Source organism: Gymnogyps californianus, chromosome 10 (assembly GCF_018139145.2).
Source record: "Gymnogyps californianus isolate 813 chromosome 10, ASM1813914v2, whole genome shotgun sequence".
Lineage (NCBI taxonomy): Eukaryota > Metazoa > Chordata > Aves > Accipitriformes > Cathartidae > Gymnogyps > Gymnogyps californianus.
In genome coordinates, this window is record NC_059480.1 from 7,837,353 (window position 1) to 7,860,622 (window position 23,270).

Consider the following 23,270-nt stretch of genomic DNA (forward strand, 5'->3'; position numbering starts at 1 on the left):
ATGTTCTGTTCAAAATGCAGCTTCAGATTCAAAACCGCATCTATCTTCAGAGTATCTGCTGCACTCCAAGAGACCTTACAGAGAAGTAGATCTGCGGGTTTCTTCCTGTTGAATGAAGTGGTCTTTCTCAGTCTTCATTTTGGTAATCTAGAATGTGTAGGTTCCTTAGAGCTGGGGACTTTTTTTAGCTTTTTGATTCATTTGAGCAGGTTTGTAGCAGGCGTAGTGTAAAATGAATAGTCCTGATAGGCTGAGATGAGGGAAAGGAGGTTTGGGAAGGGAACAGCAAGAGAAACTTTGATTCTTTGAAATGTTACAAAAATGCACATGGCAGCAGCATGTGCTTGTTTTTAATGATATTGGTAGCAGAACTTTCATGGGGCGCTTTTTCTTATCTTAGTGAGGTGCAAGGACACGTTCTAAAATCTTTTATCTGTAGCAGAGAATCAATCTGCAGCAAATATGTTTCTGTATAAACCCTGTCCTCAAAGCGGTGGTCAAAGGCAGGCTAGTGTGTGACCTAGAAAATGTAAAGTTTTATATTTACATGCAGTTTCTCTGAACTGTCAGACAGAAAACAAAAATATTTGTTCAAAATACTCCAATTTGTTTCCAGACTTTTTTGTTTGCTACAGAAGGGGATGCTGTTAATCAGCTTTCAATGATGCTTTTTCCTGTTATTTGATAGGCTTTATGTTCTTTCTTTTACCTAATAGGAGTATAGCAAATCTTTATTATTTATTCATAATTAGAAAAACTGAAAGGTACTGCATATTGAGTTTAGATTTTTGTTTCTGTTAAAGTGCATAGGTGTGAAACCGAAGGGTGTATGAAGGCCCATGTTTTGCTCCCATGTTTGTAGAAATTGATTATAGATCCATTACAACTTAAAAAGTAACAGCAGCAGTGTAAATTGATTGTAACAAAAGCTGTAGTGAGGGCGTATTTGGGCTTAGCACCTGATCTCTGTAAACTTGTGGTTTAACCCCAGCCAGCAACTAAGCACCATGCAGCCGCCCCCCCCCCCAGTGGGATGGGGAGGAGAATCAGGAAAGATGGTAAAACTCGTGGATTAAGATAAGAACAGTTTAATAACTAAAGTAAAATAAAATATAATACTAATACTAATAATATAATAATAATTGTAGTGAAAAGGAATATAACAAAAAAAGAGAGAATTAAAACTGAAGAAAAGACAAGTGATGCACAGTGCAATTGCTCACCACCCGCTGACCGATGCCTGAGCAGCGATCCGCCCCTCCTGGCCAACTCCCCCCAGTTTATATACTGGGCATTACGTTCCATGGTATGGCATAGCCCTGTGGCTAGTTCGGCTCAGCTGCCCCGGCTCTGCTCCCTCCCAGCTTCTTGCACACCTGCTTGCTGGCAGAGCATGGGAAACTGAAAAGTCCTTGGCTTAAGTGCTACTTAGCAACAACTAAAACCTCAGCGTGTTATCAACAGCATTCTCACACTAAATCCACAACACAGCACTGTACCAGCTACTAAGAAGAAAATTCACTCTATCCCAGCTGAAACCAGGACAACTCTGAAGCAGGAAAACCCAATGGAAATCTGCTCTAACGTGTTTTCATTCCTATGTTTTGGAGGCTTGCTTGGCAGTGTACTGGTTTAGAAACATGCCCAGCAAGATAACCCAGATACATCATGTGGCATCACAGCGTCTGTCATCATTCCTTCCCTGGATGCGTCCTACGAATGCAATCCTATGGATCCTATGCTGGATGCAACCAGTAATAGCAAAATTAAAACTTGGGTCATATTTAGTGCTTGCAAGCAGTGACATAAATACAGAATTAAATAAAAAGATTTTGCTGACTAAAAGAGATTAAGATTTGTTTCAAACTCATGCACCTACAGCAATTTTGGCGAATAACCAAGTGAAGAGAAATACTGTGTGTGTTTATATATACCTTTGGTATAAAGACATGTTGTATATATGATTACGTAGGTTTTTGGGGTGTTGGGGGGGGGTAAATATACAAGTACTGACAGAATTAAGATCATCCAAAACCTACTAGGAAGGGTGAGAAAAAGTAATCAGTTGGGTAGGTGGGACTTGAAAATATGTACAGGTACAGACTCTGTAAAAGGGACCAGATTAAAGGGTGGAGATAGTTTACAGTGGTAGATGACAGAAGAAGGCATCCTGTTTTCCTCTGGAAAACAGCAACGAGGGGAAGAACTGTGTGGCACCTATTAGAAGTAAAGTAATACTTTCTACAGCTGATGGAAAGCAGGATCGGCATGACACCTGTAATTTGGAACCCAGAAGCCTCGTAGAAGGGCAGACATTCGTAATTGGCGAAGTCAGTACTCAGACAGTCGTTGCCAACATACATCTCTACTGAAGGACTGGAGTTCATAGGTTCCTGCGGGTGCCGTGTGGAGCTTTACCTTGTGTTTCCCTTGACGAGGAGCAGAACTCAGCAGAAGAGGTTCTTGTCTCGGCTCTGAGCCCGCCGGAGTGAAGTGATATGGCAGAGCACCAGTGACTTAACAAGTATGACTAAAAGTACTAATCAAAAGAGAAAGAATGCATGAGCTGGCAAGCATGAATTTTGATGCTGACCACCACTTTGTCCTCTGATCTAAACAGGTGTCTAAATCCGGCACAAAGTAGAACATAAAGGAAACTACAGGCAGGTTGCAATAAATGTTCCATAATTGTTTCTATGTGCAATCCTGCTTTTCCTCTTTGTTTACAGTCAGAGCTAATGTAGACTTGTAAGTTCCTCCAGGCAGGGGCATGTCATCTCTGTGTCCTGGCTGACAGGAGCACTTGATGTTCTATATAAATAGACCAGTGAAGCTGGTAGGAGGAAAAATGTCCCTGCCGTCAGGATGCTGCCAGAGCCTGGGCGCGAAGGCAGCAAACTGTCTCCAAGTTGAATCTCTAAAGGGGTAAGTGTTCTGGGAAGAGGGGGAAAGGAGACTAAATTTAAGTTTTTATTTATTTATTTATTTTTAAGGGAAAAAATAAAGGCAGGACATAGAGATTATATTTGAATTGCAGCTGTTCAGAACTTCCCTCGTATACTGGTAATTTTAGGAATAGCAGACAGACTGGAGAAGGAAAAGAGTGGTCTAGGGCAATGGCATCATCCCAAAGGAATTAGATGTTTACAGTATCTTATATTTTGGCACTTTAGTTTCCTTCATCTCTAAGTTAGTTCATGCATTTACTTATTTTTTTCTTATTAATAGTCCTAGGAACTATAGATTATGTAGAAATAACTGCAGTACTGATACCCTTTAGCGATTACATGTCAAAAATTATTGTGCTTGGTCTTAAAAAAAATACTGTTTTGGTGCTCAAGTGTTTTTAAGTGTGATTTTGAAATGTTACTGAATAAAAGGATATTTACAGGTCACAATTATGGTATTTCTTCCAATTCTTGTTTGAATTGTCAGAAACATTTGGTTTTAGAAGTGGTTCCTTGCAAGGTGATTAGTGATCAGAGTACAGAGGAGGTAAGCTGATAGACCTAAATGTTATTCTGTGGAAGTGTGAAAAAGATAAAAGAATCAAACACTTAATGATCTTTTCATGCTTTTTAACAGTTTCCACACTTTTTACCCCCCCAGTTATCTTTGTTCACGAAAACACGGGCATAATTTCATCAGAAAACTAATGTAAGTCCAAGGAAATTCCAGAAACCGGGGGATCTCTGGCTGCAAAATAAGTCAACGTCCAATGCTGGGAAACCCATAAAGGGTAGTTGTAATGTTGTAACGTTGCATTACATTAACTACAACATTAATGCACTAAACATAACTTGAATATAGATGTCTCTGCGTGACTGTGCTTATTGCCCGATTTTAAGAGATTCAAGATAGACGTAGACTTGTAGGTTCTAATTTAAATAAAAGAAATATATTTTAAAGGACTTGGACTGACAAAAATCAAATGCAAACCTGAACTATGTAAAAACTTGTTCTGCTTGCGTCTCTTAGCTGCTGATCTCTGACAGAGGCAACTCATAATGGTGGTTTGAGTAGGACAGAATTGAAAAGCTGGAAACTGTCCTTTGAAGGATGTAAGCTGAAGTTGTAAGCTGAAGACTGCTTTCCCAGAATTTCCAGCATAAAACTGTATGACAGTCCTGCTCAAACCTGAAAGCTGGTTTGGAGAAAAAGGTGTTTAAAATGTTCACCATGTTATCTGCTTGTGCACCTTGAGGTTTAAAAGCTAAGATCTCAGAGTCAAGTGGACCTTTTATTTTGAGAACAGCGGATTATCTTCAAGGTGTGCTCAAATTTCAGTATGGCTAATGGTTCCTATCACTTCTGAATGCTAAGCAAGTCTTCGCCTTTACTTATTAAATCCAGTGGTAAATTTGCTGAACAGTGAAAATAATGAGTGCTATAGAGAGGGACGGAATTGTTTGAGTAAGAGCTGTGTTTGATCCCTTAGCTTTAATGAAGTGAGAGCTTGTGTTTGTCGCTTTGACAGACTGGGCAATACTGCTATGCCATTTTCAATAGCTTTTGCACATCTCAAGACCAGCTGTGCCAGTATGAGGATTTTAGAACTGACTAGATAAGGAAGAAACTTGGAACAGGAGAAAAAAGAAACTTAGATGTAGATATTTTAATGTTCTAAATACTAAAATATATTGAACTTTAGCAACTTAGCTGTTAGTTGTGTTTTTTAAAACAGATGCTTGCTGCTAAAATGTTAAGTAATTTGAAAATAAAATTATCTTATAAGTAGCTGTTAATTTTTACATATCAACGTGTAGTTGTGCTCTGTTGGATAGGCGCTGCTTCCTTCTGTTTCTGTGCATGATTACCATGGAGTGGTACATGTTGCCTTTTTTTACCATGGCTTTCCTTATCTTCACTTTTTTTTTTTTTTTAATGAGGCTGCTGACCTGTTTGTGCTTTCAGTCAAGTTCTGTGTTTCCTGTGATTACTAACTTCCAGCTTAAGTCATGGGGTGGGCTAACATGAGTAACATTACCGAGCAGGTTTTATTTAATTTTTTCAATGATGAGGTGGTTTTACTTTTTTAGAAATGCATTTTTTTACGCCAAGTGATGTGACCTATTTCTTGTAAATGTTTTTAAAAAAATGGAGCGCTTGTTTCTTTCTGATGGGGAAAATGAAGAATTATGATTAACAATATCGCAGATGCTAGCTTTGTTACTTCATGATGGGATGCAAAATGCAACTTCAGTGTTGCAGGAATCATATGTCCAGTTTAAATGGCTGACATTACAGTCAGCTGCAGGGGTTTTGTGAGGGTTTCCTAAACGTGACAATTACAAGCTATTAATAACTTGTGCTGACCGGAGAATTGGTTCTGCTGAGTGTTGCTGTTTCCTATCTGTTCTGGTGCTTGCCATAGGTCTTTGTAGCACTGGTTGATTTGGTCATAACCACAAGATCCCAGCCCCTATTTTTCGTTCCTGCAGGGAAAAAAGCAAATCCTTAGAACCACCAAAGAAAAGGTTTGGCTTGCACCACTTGCTGACACAACTATTTTCTGCAGTTGCCAATTCAAGAGTATGAAGTTCTTCAGCTGTCTGAGAATGTCTGGTTGCTGGACTTGTGGGTTTTAGTAGATGAAAAATGTCCTGCCTGGTAGTCTGCTGCCAAATGGCTGGGGAATAATTGATGGAGCATCATGAGTTAAAGTGAAAGTAAAGGCAGAAGTCTTCGTTGTAATTGTGTCAGGAGCTGTCACCTTAATTTCAGATGTCTTCAAAACAGGTTTTGCCAGAAAATAAGCCTGCAGATGTAGATGAAAGATAAAAGATGCATCAAAAAGCAATTACAATTAAAAACTCTCTTCTGCATTGTGGAGACATCAGACTAGAAGTGGGTCCCTGTGTTCTTCCGTGAGTTTTTCTAAAACTGTCTATGAATGTTACTCCAAATCAACCTTACATTGTCTGTAGGCTTTTTGCTCTCCCTCCTAGGCTCTATAAGCTTGCTACAAAATACACCTCTGTCTGTCTTTGGCATATAGTTAGGTACAGACTTAATGCTACCGTCCTTTTTGGGCAAAGTCGCCATTTCTCTTTGCTGTTTCACTGCGACCGCTTTTGCTTGCTTGTATTTCAGTAGACAATGTCATTTTGATGTAGCACATCAGATAAACACAGTAATTTTATCGAGGCAGACTTTGAAGAGTACTATTGATTATTTATGGAGACGCACTATTTTAATCAAGTAAATTCATTTAAACTGTCATGGTGAGTCAGTGTAATAATGTGCTTACGCTTCATGCTAGATAGTAGGTTTGTATTCTAGATGGATACGAGTGATTTAGAGGATGTGACAGTATCAGTCAATTGGCACAGAAGTTTGGCAGTGGTGGTTTAGTGTCATGTCTAACCTCACAAGCACTTTGAAAGCATTGATGTCAAGTTATTTTCAGGGCCTGATTGAAAATAATCAAAAGAAATAGTTTAGCTAGTCAACCCTGCAAAAAATATATTTTGCACAGGAGGAGAGGATGCTGGGGAGGAGGTTCCATGTGGAGTACTAGCTAGCAATACCCAGCTAGTGCTGAACAAAAAGTAGGTTAGCCATGCCAGCTGGTCTGCTGGGAGCTACGTGCTTACCCTAGGCTCTTAGCAGACATGCTGCTCTCCCAGCTTTTCTAGGTAGTTACTAACTTTTCCAGTGAAGTGGCCTCAAACAGAGAATGTGACTTGACCAGATTTTTCCAAGAGCCTAGCAGAGGCTTGGCTAGTCTCCTGACTCCCTGGCCTGGCCTTCAATTGTAAGACTGTTTTTACCCTAGTGTGAGCATGCAGTAGCCTAGCACCTTACACGAGCACGTGTTGGCACTGTCTTGTGAGATTAGGTAACAGCTGAGGGTGCTCTAAATGCTGTGAGTCATTCTAGCATGTTTTGATGAGTTGAGACTTTTGGATCACGTTTACAAGAAAAAGGTAAATTCTGTGGGTGGGTAGGTAGGTATGCTGCAAAAGGTGGCTCAGAATTAGCCTTTTAATTATCTGCATTTCGATATAGGATGCTTTATTAACAGCTATACTTTGGAATATCTAGACTGCTTATGTGTGACATGCTTATAATTAGCGTTGCCGAAATAAGTTGGGGGTTCTGTAGGTCGTCTTTATCAAGTCCTGTATTCATAGAAACAGAATCATAGAATCGTTTAGGTTGGAAAAGACCTTTAAGATCATCGAGTCCAACCGTTAACCTAACACTGTCAAGTCCAACACTAAACCATGTCCCTAAGCACTATGTCTACATGTCTTTTAAATACCTCCAGGGATGGTGACTCAACCACTTCCCTGGGCAGCTTGTTCCAATGCTTGACAACCCTTTCAGTGAAGAAATTTTTCCTAACAATCCAGTCTAAACCTCCCCTGGTGCAACTTGAGGCTGTTTCGGTCTTGAGCAAGAGACCTGTTCTCAGGGATGAGCATAAATCACTTTTTTTCTGGCACATGTCAGAAGCTGCTGCCAGAATGCTGCTGCTCCCAGTGCTGAGTTGTGCCTCTTCTGCAGCAGTATGGTGCTTACTCACCTTTAAAAGCAATAACTACTTATCTCCGAAGCAAAGAACCAAGGTCCATACCTGCAGATTGGTGAGGCAGCGTTGTCAGTTGTTGATAGAGTTGCCCTTCGGAGGTGGAGATAGCGAGGCTGGGACATGACCTGCACTCTGGCCTGTGTACAGAGTAAATAGATGAAGATCAATATTCTCTAAATGTCATGTTAGCAGCAGATGCTCTGCAACGCTGCAGCCTCTTGCTATGTGGTAGTATATTCTGAAGACTCGAAATGTGTTTTGCTGTGTGGTTTGATTTTTGATCCGTCTGCATATAAAAATAGTTTTGTGGGGAGATAAGGTTGGTTAGCTTTTTATTTCCCCCCTCTCAGGCTCAGTTTTATCTTTTTCAGCTTACAAATGCTCACTTCAGTGAGTGCACACAATGCTTATTGTACTGCCTTCACTTAATACGTGCTGGCTAAGTGCTGCTTTTCCCTGGGAGTACCTTGTGTGCCAACACAGAGGAGCAGAGGCTTCAGTACTTGGTCTTACATACGTTCACCTGATGCCCAGCAGCTTGATATCAAGTAGGAGCTGATGACAAATTGTATTGACAGGCTCTTATTTAACAGCTACTCAACAGGAGCTGTTCCTATTCCTCATAAGTTGTAACACAGCAACTTTTAATTTGTTAACAGGCCAAAGTATATTTAAAAGAAAAATCTTTCCACCCTGTTTATAATTTCTTGAATATTGCATTTAAAACTAAATTTTGAAACTTCTGATCTTGCAATTAAGGTTTAAAGCTAATTAAGCTTTTTTTTAAAACATTTTGCTAATGAGGTGTGTATGATCTCCTTTTTTCCAGTCTTACCATTTTTCCTTTTTTGTGGCAATGTTTTTTTGTGCAGCAACAGTATTAATGAGTGTAGACTGTGCACAAGACCTCTTGTTCCTGAGAGCTTTTTAATAGATTTTACCTTCTCCTCCCTGCTAAGTCTAATTTTGTTTTTTCCTGTGGTTCCCCTTCTGTTCTTCCATCTGTTTGGTTTAACTGCTTTATTCTCTCCTGGTGTTTTGTATACACTAATCCTTATACCTTCTACCCTTCGCAGCTTTGTTTAGTTTCAGTGGTTTAGTTCAGTGTAGTTTCAGCATACCTTTCACTAAGATGTTCCAGGATGACCTAAGATTTTGTGAAATTGAGACTGTTAAAATCGTTCCTTCTGTCTCTTTTTTAAACTTTATTTTTATTACTGCTTCCACATGCCATTTATGGTGCTGTTGGCATTTTGGAAAAATACTGTAATAGCTCTGGTTTCTTGCTTCTCAGAATCTCAAATTCTTTCCATTTTCCCACAGTTTCCAAAAGCTGTAAAGGTAGTTCTCCAAGTAAAATGAGATGGAAAGACCTCAATCCTGCAAAATGTACATGCATAATACATTTCACTTACTGCAGACCCCACTGCCTTCATTTCTGGAAGATCACCACTTATGCTCTGGTTCCCATTGCTTCATACTATAGAGGTCACCTTGGGCCAACTTGTAGATCCCACAACTCTTCTTAAGACTAACCACAATAGATAAAATAACTTCAGTGATTCATGAGACATTTTCAAATACTAATGAGAAAATTAATTGGGGGGGGGAAATCTGAATTTTGAGATTGTGATTTTACATGGTTTATCAGCACTCAGAGATGGAGATTAAAACCTTGCTAAGGTGATTAGGTTTTGGAGCGCAGAAGAGTTTTGATAAATATGTATTAATTACATGTAATTGTAAGCCTTTTCATTCTCAAAAGCAGGAAAGAAGCAAGAGAGAGAGCTTTCCATGAGCAAATAAGTGCTGGGGCAAAAAGAAACAGTGGTGGGGGGAAAAAGTTATTTGCTGTCAACATGTTTGAGTGTGCCATCATAAAAAGAGCTCAGTTCAAAGGATATGGGAATCTCAGAAGATTTCTTTCAAGACTAACCAATTGCCTGCAACGCGCTATCAGTACTACGAAAAGGCACCTCTTGCACGTGAGAGCAGCTGGTTGTTTAAAAAAAAGAAAAATGTGTGTGTGAGAACAACCCCCCCTCCATCCCTTATATACAGCTATTTTCCAATGGAAAATGGACATCTGTGAAAACAGGGCACTTCAGCAAATTCTGTGCACTTCGGGATGTCATTTTGCAAGGCAAAGTGTGGTTTTTACTAACAGTGCATGCTTCTTGTTTGGATATTTTCAGGAGAGGGCTGGGTTTTTTTTGTCTTTTTCTTTTTTTTTTTTTTAAACTTTTGCAATGAGTTATTTGAGTTTTGAAGTTTTGTTAAATACTATTGATTTGAAATATATTGTTCTGATCCTTGTCAAAACAGTTGTTTAAAAATATTGTTACATAAAATTATTCCGGGTGTTAATCTTAAGTCAATATACTTTTCCATTCTCTGCGTAGTGATATTGGTAATTTTTCTTACTCTTTATTCTCTTAAATAAGAACTGTGAACTTCGTATCAGTAAAAGGGCTACCAGTTAGAGAAACTAATTTTCAACCTGTGTTTAGAAGTGTGTGTGTGTGTACCTTTTTAGCGCGTTACAGGATTATTTTGTTTCTAGGGATCATTTACCAAATTGCTCTTGAGAGCCCTTAAGGTAATAATAATCTTGTTGTGATACTCTTTGCACAAGGGCAAGAGACTTTTGTTAAAGAACTGTTGACCATGTTATGACATGAGCATTAACCCTATGTTAGCAGAGGAAAACTTAATTTTATGGAAAACGGCAATTTTTTTTATTTACTTGAAAGTTCTGTCTTCTGGAAATATAGTTAATCTCATAACTAGGGTGAAGACAATTTATTGATACTGTCATTGCCAATTTGAATTGCCTCGTGCTTGCCTTTAAGAAATAACTTGATACTGTCAAAAGGATATTTGAATTTTCTTTGCTATTAGCTGGTGCTTCCACATCTGAAATATATTTGCCAATGTTTTGTTGTTTGCAGGAACCATTGATATATGAAGATGAAACCATGAAGAGAAAGCAGAACGAATAATAATGCTTTTCCGAAACCGTTTTCTGTTCTTGCTGGCTTTGGCAGCCTTATTAGCCTTTTTGAGCCTCAGTCTACAATTCTGTAAGTGTCCTTCCCTTTTGTTTTCTGTATATAGTGGTCTGTAGGTGTGTTTAAAAATGGCCATGCCTACATGTTGTTTAAGCGTTCTTTCTGTATTTAAATATTTGTTGGGGTTTTGTTTTTTGGTTTTTCTTTTTTCCCAAAAATAGGAAAATAAATGTAAGAATAAAAATAGTTTTGTGTGCCATATAGGAATCTATATAATCTAGAGACTTTTCAAATCAGGCGGCCTCAGAAAAAAATCTTGATTTTGTAGTGCAATTCAGTAATTGAATGTGATTGAATCCTTCCATGAAAGTAGACAAAACATATTTGAGTAAAACCTGCTGCAATTCCTATATTACATTGCATCAGACCAGATAGGATAGAGAAAATTGCTGTGAGGGGGTTGAGTGTTGGAACTTCTCATTGCTTGTACCCTCAAATTAGGAAACTTAAAACAGTTGAATTGGCTCATCACAAGTGGCCGGTTTGTTTAAGAAAAGATAAATTATGTTGTGCTTCAGATCAGTTAATCATGGGTCAATGCAGAGAGCCATCATTTACTGATGACTAAGCAGGAAGGTGGTGCTGAATGCAGGTTAGTATATGTTGACAAATGAGCATTGTGCCATATGACTGCTTATCACCTAGTTCAAGAATGATAACATTTGCTAGGTAAAGTGATGTTGTGTGTAAATCTAGTATGTACTAATAGACGCCTGTCATGGTTTAACCCCAGCCAGCAACCAAGCTCCATACAGCTGCTTGCTGTCTCCCCCCCTGGTGGGATGAGGGAGAGAGAATCGGAAGGGTAAAAGTGAGAAAACTCGTGGGTTGAGATAAAGACAGTTTAATAGGTAAAGCATAAAGCCACGCGCACAAGCAAAGCAAAACAAGGCATTCATTCACCACTTCCCATCGGCAGGCAGGTGTTCAGCCATCTCCAGGAAAGCAGGGCTCCATCACGCGTTAATGGTTACTTGGGAAGACAAATGCCATCACTCCGAACGTCCCCCCTTCTTCCCCCAGCTTTATATGCTGAGCATGACGTCCTATGGTCTGGAATATCCCTTTGGTCAGTTGGGGTCAGCTGTCCCGGCTGTGTCCCCTCCCAGCTCCTTGTGCACCCCCAGCCTCCTCGCTGGTGGGGTGGGGTGAGAAGCAGAAAAGGCCTTGGCTCTGTGTAAGCACTGCTCAGCAGTAACAAAAACATCCCTGTGTTATCAACACTGTTTCCAGCACAAAGCCAAAAGACAGCCCCATTCTAGCTACCATGAAGAAAATAACCTCTACCCCAGCCAAAACCAGCATGTTCTTCACTCCTGCATAGAAGCTTGGGTTCCTTTGGAGCTTTGGCACCCAATGTGGGAATCAAAGGGTTTGAGATAATGACAGATTTGATTGGAATGTGCTAGATCGAATTTATAGCTGTTATTGCTGTTTAGCTATTAATTGGCAGGCTGCTGTGCTTGCCATGGGGCTTGCTTGCCTTACTGTATATTAGTCTAGTGCTCATTAGTGGCTGCTTTTTGCTTTCGCTGCCTGCTGTACTGCTTATCATCTTACTCTGCTGTGCCTGGAAACATTTTGATAACAGCAATGGCAGTGCGCATGGGCTAGCAGATGGCCGGGGCATCGCTGCTGTTTCTGTGCTGCTCTACTGGACAGGCTGGAACTCCAGTGTGAACTCAAGTCAAAGGGACTGTGACCTGTGAATGAGTCTACGTGGGAGCAGGACACCCCGAAGCGTCTGTGGCTGTGAATAAGTCCACGCCAGAGCAGGTACCTCTCAAAGCGTCTGTGGCCCTGGTTATGTCTGTGCCACAGCAGGTATACCTCTGAAGGGATTGTGGCCCGAGGATAAATCCATGCTGGAGAAGGTACACCTTGAAGCATCTGTGGCTGTGGGTTAAGTCCATGCTGCAGCAGGTACACCTTGAAGCATCAGTGGCTGTGCATGAGGTGGTACACCTTGATAACACAGAGATGTTTTTGTTACTGCTGAGCAGTGCTTACACAGAGTCAAGGCCTTTTCTGCTTCTCACCCCACCCCACCAGCGAGGAGGCTGGGGGTGCACAAGGAGCTGGGAGGGGACACAGCCGGGACAGCTGACCCCAACTGACCACAGGGATATTCCAGACCATAGGACGTCATGCTCAGCATGTAAAGCTGGGGGAAGAAGGAGGAAGGGGGGACGTTTGGAGTGATGGCATTTGTCTTCCCAAGTAACCATTACGCATGATGGAGCCCCGTGTTCCTGGAGATGGCTGAACACCTGCCTGCCGATGGGAAGTGGTGAATGAATTCCTTGTTTTGCTTTGCTTGCATGCACGGCTTTTGCTTTACCTATTAAGCTGTCTTCATCTCAACCCACGAGTTTTCTCACTTTTACCCTTCTGATTCTCTCCCCCATCCCACTAGGGGAGGAGTGAGCGAGCAGCTGTGTGGTGCTTGGTTGCTGGCTGGGGTTAAACCATGACAACGCCGATGTTATTAGTTGCTGTTAGAAGGCAAGGAAAAACACATGTCCATAGTATAGGATAACATTCTTTTTTGTTGTTGTTGTCTTGCATCATGTTTTAATGTAAGAGTGCGGTCTTTCTGGTCTATGCTTTCTTTGCATAGTGTTTAAAAAAAAAACCAAACAACCCAACAACAAAAAAAAAAACCCACGCCACCCCGACACCACGGGATTACTTCAGATTTAGAATGTGTCTTTTGTGTATGATGGACAACTTTAAAAAAAAAAAAGGGTGGGGGGAGGGGGCAGAGGGGGAAGGGGAAAGAAACTTTGTGGGTTTTTGTTATTATTTTTTGTGTTAAACTCATCTGCATTTAATACAGGGACCTGTGGCTCCGAATTGCTTTTTCAGCCTCCTATGGGTACGTGCCAGTGGGTCTGACTGCAGCTTGTTTTGCCCGTTAGGCACTTTATGGCTCTGCCCTTGAAGTTATGTGGTTGGTTATGAATTGTGTGTAGGGTGAAGGTCCTAGAGGAACTTCAGCTGAAATATGAAACTGAATTGTTAACAAAAAAGAGCTTGATGTAGTGATGAGGAGGTAGGCATATAGGAGATTGAATCACATTTCATCAAAAGAGGAAGTTATTTTCCACTTAATTAGAAGATGACATTTGTGCAAGAGGCATTCCAAGAGATAAAGATGTTTGAGGGGTGCTTTAAAAAGCACTTAAGCTACAGCAAGCAGCCATCATGAAACTTAGTGCCAATACTAAAATAAATATAGAAAATTTTACATAATGAGAACTGCAATACAGGCTAGCAGGAACCAAGTAGTTTATGACATACAGGTAGCCTGATATTTTAACTTCTACCAGCTTCAGCTTGTGGAGAGACTAGTTCAAACTCAGACCAAAGACCATCTCCAAAGCAAAGACAAAACTCTCTTCTTCTGTCACCGTATAAAACTATTACGGAAACCAGCTGGAGTTTGGAGAATGTAAAAACCAAACCAAAGTCTTAAAGCCAAAACCAATTTTTCCCCTCCAACTGCAAAACAATCCGCTACCTGCAAAATTGTATTAGAGTCTACAAGTGCTTGATGAGCTGCTTTCAAATTAAACATAGCTGTAAATTTTTAGTCTTCTCCAAATTATAGTTCCTGACTAGTTTAATATTAAACTACGAAAACACTTGATTCTGAACTTGAGCTTTTAATGAAATGGGCATGCAAATATTTAAGGAAATACTTGCAATGCGATGTTAATAGAAGCGTAGTTTCAGTACTGTCTTAGAGCAGAATCTTTGGTCAGTGTTCATGACTAATATAAATACATAAAATTGCTGTTTTGATAAAAGTGGGCCAAGTATTAGCACATGGTGACTCACAAGCTGACTCAATAAGACAGTAACCCCCACCTGAGAAATTTCCGAACATCCTTCAGAAAACAGCCCCTCTGATACTGCATGATATGGAGCACTTTACTGCGATAGAGCATTGAAGGACAGAAAATTTAAGTGTTCAGCTCCACAGGACATAGACACTACGTACTTAGTACATCTATATTTACTATTTGTTTCCTATTGCCATGTTGAAGATCCTTCCTTGCACTGAATCTGTTCCTCTTAACACGTGACATAGTTCAGAGGTATGCATCCCTCACTATTTGATTCTCACTGTTGCACAAAGTGGTAGTAATGTAGTCATGTTTCATGTATAAAGCTTTTTTCTGAAACCAATATGCTGCTTTTCTTTTTCTTCAGAGTGTAAAATTTGGTGTCCGAAATTTGATCCCTTCTGAGCTGCCTGGAGAAAAATTTTGGTTATACTGCTTTATAATTTGTGTCAGATCATGGAATGAAAATGAGAGTTTATACATTTAGACTCAGGAAAATGCCCAAGCCACTGATTTCCTCCACCCCCCCCGGTTGTTTGGGGGTTTTTTTTTGGTTTTTTTTTTTTTTAAGGGACTTACCTCCTGAAGTATTTGGAGTGGAACTGAATGTTTTATGCTATTGTGAGATTGATTCTCCGTTAGCCAGCAGCGCACAGCTTTGTGGAGGAGGGCTGGTCATTTTAAAACATACTACTGCTTTTCTAAGCAGTGAATGTTGAAAATGTCTCTTCCTTTCTGTGCTAAATTTGTTCAGAAAAGTGAAACAGTAACATTAAATGCATAATTATGTAAATGGTACATGTCTTCCTTTTTTAAACTTCTGCTTTAGGGCAGAGCATCACTCCCATAAATGCTTGATTTTTTTTTTTTTTTGTCCCTTCTTATCCGCATGTGGAACTGTGGCAATTTGAAGCCAGACTTGTGAGTTGTAGCTGACTCTGAAGCGAAGGAAGTAGTGAAGGCCAAGTTCAGCTGGTTTTCTGTAGGTTCTGACTCAATATTACAAACAGCGCACGCTGGGATGGCTGACAAGATTACAGTCTGTCCCGTGCTTGAGCTGTGAAGGTTCAGGAATTGCTTGCAGCAGTTTGCAGCCCAGTCAAGCAGAAATCGATGCTGCTTTACTTTTAATAGACTGTGCTGTGAAGGGTCTGGAACTGCTTTATGAGCAGTGATTTCTGCAGCCACGATGAAGTGGAGGTGATGGGTGTCGTGTCAGCAGTCCTAATGTAAGTCTGTCCTTCCTTGTAAGACAAGGTCCCAAGGCAATTGTTTCACAGCTAATAGTTGTCACATCTTGGATTTAGACACAAGCAGAGAAACGCTGGGGAAAACAACCAGTATTGGACCTCAGATTCTTCAGTATTGGTAGGCTGGGGATGGACCCAGGATTGACAGAAAACTTTGTGTCCTGTTTGGATGTTTGTCCTTGGTCTCTTTCTCTTCTGTTGTGGTTTCTGAGTTCCAATCTAAACTAGTCTGCTTTCCTGTGTTGTTTTTTCCCTCCAAGGCTGGTGCTTTACAGGAATACTAACACTGTTTAAATTACAGGGTAAATCATTGAGAAAGCTCCCCCAAAATCTCTCTTGACAGCAACCAACAGCTCTGAGTGCTAAAAGTATTCTGTCCCACCAGCAGTTGCAGTGGATGGACGTGGATCAGTTGGCAAGGATCACTTTTACCAGAGCAGAAGCTACCCTCTGCCGTGCGTCTGCAGTGCTATGGTACCAGAGATAGAGAAGGCAGCTCTGTGGAGCAGTCAGTTCACGTTTGTCAAACGTTGTGTGCTGGATTGGCTTGCTGGCTCAAATGCCAGCTGAATCTTCTTCATTTCCTTATCCTGAGAAGAGGGAGACATATAAGCAGACTGCACTTTGCCAAACAGTTGGAGAAAGGACTTTTTTTAACTGTAATAGTCATTCTTCAAGGTGATGTAGTTGCTGTGGATCCTATAAGATACCTTCCTTCCTGCTGCCAGAGTTCCCTGTCATGTAGGTTTTGGGCAATGGGGGATGTGACCAGTTCTGCTCTTTATGCCCTCGTACAGGAGCAAAAGGCACGGGGTCTGAGTACAGTCTTTTCGTATGCTGCTTCCCACTGCATCAGGTGCCAGGCTTATCTGCCTGGGGTGCTAGCCAGCTCCCTGGGTATTTCACTTGGAGCAGTAGGGTAAGAGAACTTTCTTCAAGAAGTCCCACTGTTTTTAAGCTATGGGTATTCATTTACATAAGTAATGCCTCAGGTTTTGTTTCTGAACTTATCTGGTGGGTGATAGGAGAATGAGATTTGAGACATGTTTGAAAATTTACTAGAATATTCCAAAACCTATTCATAGTTTTGCGAGGGTTGGTTACCATTTCTAGTAGGCACGTAGAAGACTTTTAAAAAGAAGTTTATACTTGATGAAAAAGTGCAAGTCTTAACAGTTCTAGGCATCTTTTATATAATTGTGTGGCCTGGACTTTGAAGCAAAAGACTGGGAGCCAGATGTGTTCTTGTCATGGTTTAACCCCAGCCAGCAACCAAGCACCACACAGCCGCTCGCTCACTCCTCCCCTAGTGGGATGGGCGAGAGAATCAGAAGGGTAAAAGTGAGAAAACTCGTGGGTTGACAGTTTAATAGGTAAAGCATAAAGCCACACGCACAAGCAACGCAAAACAAGGAATTCATTCACCACTTCCCATCGGCAGGCAGGTGTTCAGCCATCTCCAGGAAAGCAGGGCTCCATCACGCATAACTGTTACTTGGGAAGACAAACACCATCACTCCGAACGTCCCCCCTTCTTCCCCCAGCTTTATATGCTGAGCATGATGTCCTATGGTCTGGAATATCCCTTTGGTCAGTTGGGGTCAGCTGTCCCGGCTGTGTCCCCTCCCAGCTTCTTGTGCACCCCCAGCCTCCTCGCTGGTGGGGTGGGGTGAGAAGCAGAAAAGGCCTTGACTCTGTGTAAGCACTGCTCAGCAATAACGAAAACATCCCTGTGTTATCAACACTGTTTCCAGCACAAATCCAAAACACAGCCCCATTCTAGCTACCATGAAGAAAATTAACTCTATCCCAGCCAAAACCAGCACAGTTCTCAAATTCAGTTTGGCTGTTAATAAATTGTACAGTGTGAAACCTGGACCAGATCAGCAATAGAGGGAAACTCTCTTCAATGGCAAATGCCTCCAAATTTTGTATGTGTTTTAATTTTTAAATAGTATAGAAAAATGACAGTGTTAAAAGTTAAAACTCCAAAACTGTTCCACTGTGCATACTATGATGTGTCTGGTGGATAATCATAGTGATGAGAGTTTTTGTTTGGGAAACCCATAGGATAGGGTGACTGGTTGACTTCCAAACCAAATATGACTGGCTGCTTAAAGTTTTATTGAGAATTGTCATTGTTTCCCTCTTGTTTTATGTTTGGGGCCAGATCTATGGAAAAGAGTGGAGAAGTGTTTTCCTTATGGTATTTATCACTCCACACATGTTTTTATTTTCTTCCTCTTTGTCTGTTTATGTAAATGGTCATGATTCTAAAACGATTTAAAACTTCAGTACTAGAGACAAAAGGAGAACTGGTTTTGATAGATTTTTCAGTTAGACTGTTCTAAAATGGAATGATGTTGTTTTTCTCTTGAAAGACTTCAGTGTTTTGCTTTGTCAGAAAAACTGCAGAATAGAAAAATGACCTGCGCTAAATTGTGCACTGTATTTTTGTCTCTGTAAATATTACTGTAATGCTGTTGACTAAAACTGGGTAGTTTACTTCTGTACAAACAGAGTGAATGCCAGTTGGGATACTTTATTCTTTTTTGACAGAGGAAAAGATTGCAGTGGTTGGGGTCTTCCTTCCTACTCTGTGCTGTATGTAATATGCCCAGAGCAGTGCAGAGGGATTGTAAATGCGGTGGTTGGGGGAGTTCCTATAGTACAGAGATGGAGGACGGCAGTGCAGTTAGATTCAAGTGTGTTGTAAGGGATGTGTCAGAATCCGGCTGTGGTCCTGCAGCCTCACACTGAGGGGAAAAGGCATAATTTAGGACCCTGTCAAAGTTAATTATGTTGGTTAGCCCTTAGGTCAGCTCAGGAACAGGAGATTGCAAGTATGCCTGAAGAGCTGCTTTCTTTTTTCCCCGTAAGATTGGTGTAATACATGAGAACCCAATTAGTGGGCAAGCACAGGCCTTCCAGTATATTAGAACATCTGTGACTGAATGCGGAAGCCTGAAGGTGGGTCTCCTCAGGATGTCTCAACTATTTATCTTTGAAACTACCTTGAATAAACCAAACTGAAAGGAAACTTTGAAAGTTAGCTGTTAAGATGCCATATGTAATCTCTGTGAAGTTTACTTGACAATGACTGTGGATTTTTATTTTTTAATCAAATGCATGTAAATAAATTTTTTTCAACAAAGTAAACACCTTTGTTTACTCTGTTTTTTATTTTTGTTTCTGTTTACTGAAAGCCTAAGGAAAGAATCAGTCAACAGAAGAGGACTAAAACTAGAGTGGGAAAGCAGCTCTTTCTACTAGCTATTTAACCCTGTGGCGAGCATAAATTACAGACTTTCCTTTTGAGCCTGCTTGTTTCAGGCACTTGCAGAATTGTGAAGTCCCTGGCTCTCAAGCAGATCCTGCATGTGGAGCTTCTCTTCTGATTTGAAGTTAGTTTCCCTAAATACTGTGATACTTTGGTCAGTGCCTCAGGCTTGTCTTTTGATAAAAAGAATTTTGGTATCTGCCACTGCTTTTTAGGATGTCGGCTGCTACCCTGGCAGGGTGCTGGTTTCCGTGCAAAGTTTGGGGAGTGTTTGGTTTTGTTTTTTTTTTCTTTTAAATACTTTCTCTGCCTTGATGGTTCAGGCTTGGTGTTGGTGTTTCAGCATGTCTGGAGATGACATTTTGCCTTTCCAATAATAATTTCCCTCTACTTTCTGTCATCTTGTTTTCCTCTGGAGGTTTTGGTTTTACAGATGAGTCATAGGAAACAGAAATCAGGATTCTCCACAAGGAAAAACAGTAGAGTTTTCTTTTATTGGCTTGAGTGCTGCGGGCAGCTCTTATTTTACGGGGATGGTGAGAGCACCATATGCAACCCCGCCAGGACGTTGCCTGCAGGAGGCAATTGCTGTGTTGCTGCACAGCCCCTCTTGGAAGCCTGTTTGCTTTAATAATCCCAGCGCCTCTGGTGTGATTGCTGCTGTTTGCATCCCTGCTCGGTGGCCCAATACAGCTGTACAAGAGCAACACTGAAGCATTTGGGGCTTACCTCGGTATCCTCGCCACTGCTTGCTTCAGCTCCTCGCTCCAGACAAGCCGTGGCGCGGTGGGTGCTCGGATGGTCTGGGGAGGAGGCTCTGGGGGAGCGTGTGCCAGTGCCAGACGCTCAGCTGGGACTTGCAGGTGGGAACAGAGGTGGAAGCCGCGAGGGCGTAGCATCCCTGTTCAGCCTTTCCATTTGCAAAGCAGGATGTGCTTCCTCAACTTGTGAAGCTGTAGCTGTGGCACTGCAGAGCTGCCACCGTCCCCCTGTCTCCACCCTGAACCAGAATGGGGCTGTGAGCTGCACCCGCAGCCCCTTGCCCACAGACTGCCAGTGGGATGTGGAGAGGAGCTGGGATATGTGAAGTCTGTGGAAAAAATGGGTGAGTTGGGTTTTTCCAGAATTCATTTCTGAAGGAGAAGGGGGAAAAAAACCCCAAGGTCTTCAGTAAAAAGGTAGTATAAGCTTCTGGCTGTTTCTGGACAGAATACATATCCTTACCATCTCTCTAAGGTGAATTCCCTACTGTCTCTTACTGTTCCTTACCAACAAACAGTAACTACTTATGTTTTGTATTTTAAGAACATAATTTCTTCAGTGGAAGGAAAAAAAAAAATCAGAGTATTGCATTTTGCTGATTTATACAACTAACTATATTTAAAAAGCTGCAACTTTAGAATTCTTGATGCAGAGAACTTGTTTTTGTCATGTGTTACCAGCATATGAAATTAAAAGGAGACCAGATATCTCCCTTCCTGAATTTTGCCTTCAAGCTCATAACCATGGCAGATTTTCCACTAATGAGAAATCTCTCTGGATTTTTTGAAAGTACTAATTTAATCTGAATTTAAGATTAAAGGGAAAAACAACCCACAAATAATATATCCAAGGCTGTGTACATTTTAGTAGTGAACGAAGAAAACTAACTGTAAGTATACAGATTTTTGTTAAAGATGCTTTTTATGTTGTAACTGGAGATTTAAATAACTTTTTTGTGATTCTCGAAAGTGGTGGTATATTGTACTAGTCCAGAAATTAAGCCTTGAAGGGGGAGGAGATATGGTGAATACTTGAGAATGATACTATGGGACAGTCTTATTTTCTCCCACAAAAATAGAGCAATCATTTTTAAACATCTGCTTTAAATATAGGTCAGGTTAAGTTGCTTCAGACAGGATTTGACCAGTAGAAGTTACTTGGCAGGCTACAGAACTTCATAAATCTTCTTTAAATATATATTTTGGCTTCATCCATGATGGTTAGTTGAATTGTATTTAAGCAGAGATTAATATGAGCTGTTAAAACATATGGTTGAAGGCTACTGTAAATAAAGCCTAATACTTCACAAAAACTAATAGCAGGTTATTAGTTAGGCTTCTGCAAATCCTTACTACAGTGTTGGGTTAACTTCTAGAGGGAAGGAAACAAGACTGGAAAATAATAAGCATTTTAACATCATTTCTCTCAAAATCCAACTAAAATCTTGGTCCTAATACCTGCAAGAAAGTTTGAAAGTGTTGAAATTTGTGCTTCAGTCTTAATAACTAGTGATACATATTGCGATTATTTTCAACATGTGAAAGGGTCAGTGACTTTTTGTAGGGACAGTCTCATAGATACGTACCTGTCCTTAACTGTTTGAGTTTTGAATGGATAGTAAACAACAAAGGAAAATGAATATTCTCAGTAGGAGAAAAAAATGTTATGCTTACAGTAATATTTCTGTCAGTCTTTACCTAGACTGATGCATTGATCTGAATTCCCTCTCTGTATATTTCACCTGAGAGCGAACTCTGCTTTGTTGCTAATAGTTAAGCTATCTTTGTTGGAATACCTGTGCTGTAGTTAGACCCTTCCTGGTCCTGCTTCCTGTCAAACTGGGCTCTTGCACTAATTGCAAATAATGCCACAAATAGGTTCCACCAGAAGATGACTTGTGTGTTATATGTAGTTGTATGTTATTTAAACAAATTTGACCTACATTTCTTTCAAGGATGTGGGTAATACCTTTGTCTTTCTACATACCATGGAGTCCTGCTATCTCTAGATACTTGGGTTTATCACCAGAATGGGGCTGTAAAAGTAAACGAGGGTAAAAGATGAAATGAGGAAGGATATACATGTTGTTCATTGTGACTGTGTGAGAGACCTATAGGTTTGTTCTGTGAAGACGTGAGTCAGGCCTTTGCTTCTCCTAAAGCGCTATTCAGACAGCCGCCCTCCTCTTGTTCTTGTGGAGGCCCAAAAGGTGGAATTATCTCTAGACCAAGAGGTTCCCCGAGGAGTGGGTGTATTCCTTAGTGACCTGGACTACTCAGGTTTTTGCAAATCAATGATGTGCCAATGTAACTGCTAGAAGCTCTATTGCAGTTGAACTCTTATAGTCATGTGCACAGCTAGTTTTCTTGCATGAAAGTCTGTGGAAGTGTAGTAGGCTTTTGGCGGAGCTCATGGAAGATGATTGCGCAGTGTTTTCTTCTGGTGACTCAGAATTTTTTGTAGGTTTTTTTCCTGCCTCTTCAGATATTGCAGTCATTTTACAGTCCTGTGAGCTTGTTTATGTTGTATTAGTCTATTGTGAATTCAGTAGTGGGTTTTTTGGGACTGTCTGGCATTGCAGTTGCAGACAATTTGAGATATAGTACATAGAATAAGTATCTCAGATTTTCTGTAGAGATTTAAGAAATGCTTTGATTTTTTTTTTTTTTAATATGGAGTATACCTCTTGTTCCTATGCCACTTTTTCTTCCTTCTTTTTTTCCTTCTATGAGCCAGTAGTTGCTTGCCTTTATATGTCAATTGAATCTCACCTCAGAAAAGGGTGGTTTGTACTTTAATGTGTATCAACTTGATGATGGCCAATTTCAGTTAAGACGTGGGACAGTGAAGAAATTTGGACTTTTTTTTTTCTTCGTTTAAGAGTTGCTTAGTCATAACCAAGCTTTGGTCTGTCTACTATCATTCTAAGTTGTCGGTGGTTTTAGCCAATGTGTGTTACTTTTAAACCATTTATAGTTGACTGGACAATGCCTTGAGCAACCTGATTTGAGTTAGCCCTGCTTTGAGTGCTGGGTTGGAGCAGATGACCTGCGGAGGTCCCTTCCAACGTAAATGATTAGTTTATTCTGTAGCAGTAGATCAGGTGAATTATTTATTTATTAGCAAATTCTTTTTTGTTGTTTAAAATTTCAGGAGTGTTACCCTTATCAGCTCAACAAGAGCTCATTAATCCAGCGCTCTGCTGTTCCTTTTTCATAGCTCTCTAATGCTGAGTCAAGCTGCCTCACAGATAACTGCAGATGTGTTTGGATTGTCATGTCTGTCTTTTAAAGCCAAAAAAATTGTTCTTAGGATTTTTCCATGGGTTAGCTGTGTACTGACCTGAACTGTGTTTTAACACCTGTAACATTGTTTTTAAATTCTGAAATTCACCTTATTTTGTTTGTAGAAATAGTAAAGAGAGATAGTTTTGTTTCTAATGTGCAGCTGTTACATTCTTTATAAATGTTAAATTTGGTTTGGTGATTCAGGGTTAGTTCAAGCAGGTGAAGTCTGCAC

At 40.5% G+C, this 23,270-nt stretch overlaps 1 protein-coding gene across 1 annotated transcript in view; it reads left to right on the top strand.

The window, feature by feature from the left end:
* PXYLP1 (2-phosphoxylose phosphatase 1) overlaps positions 1–23,270 on the top strand; it is a 63,892-nt gene that overhangs the window by 7,545 nt on the left and 33,077 nt on the right. Inside the window, exon 2 of the mRNA XM_050902370.1 lies at positions 10,489–10,620. Within this exon, the coding sequence (XP_050758327.1) occupies positions 10,542–10,620 (79 nt within the window). The 5' untranslated portion in view covers positions 10,489–10,541. The remainder of the gene's footprint in view (positions 1–10,488; positions 10,621–23,270) is intronic.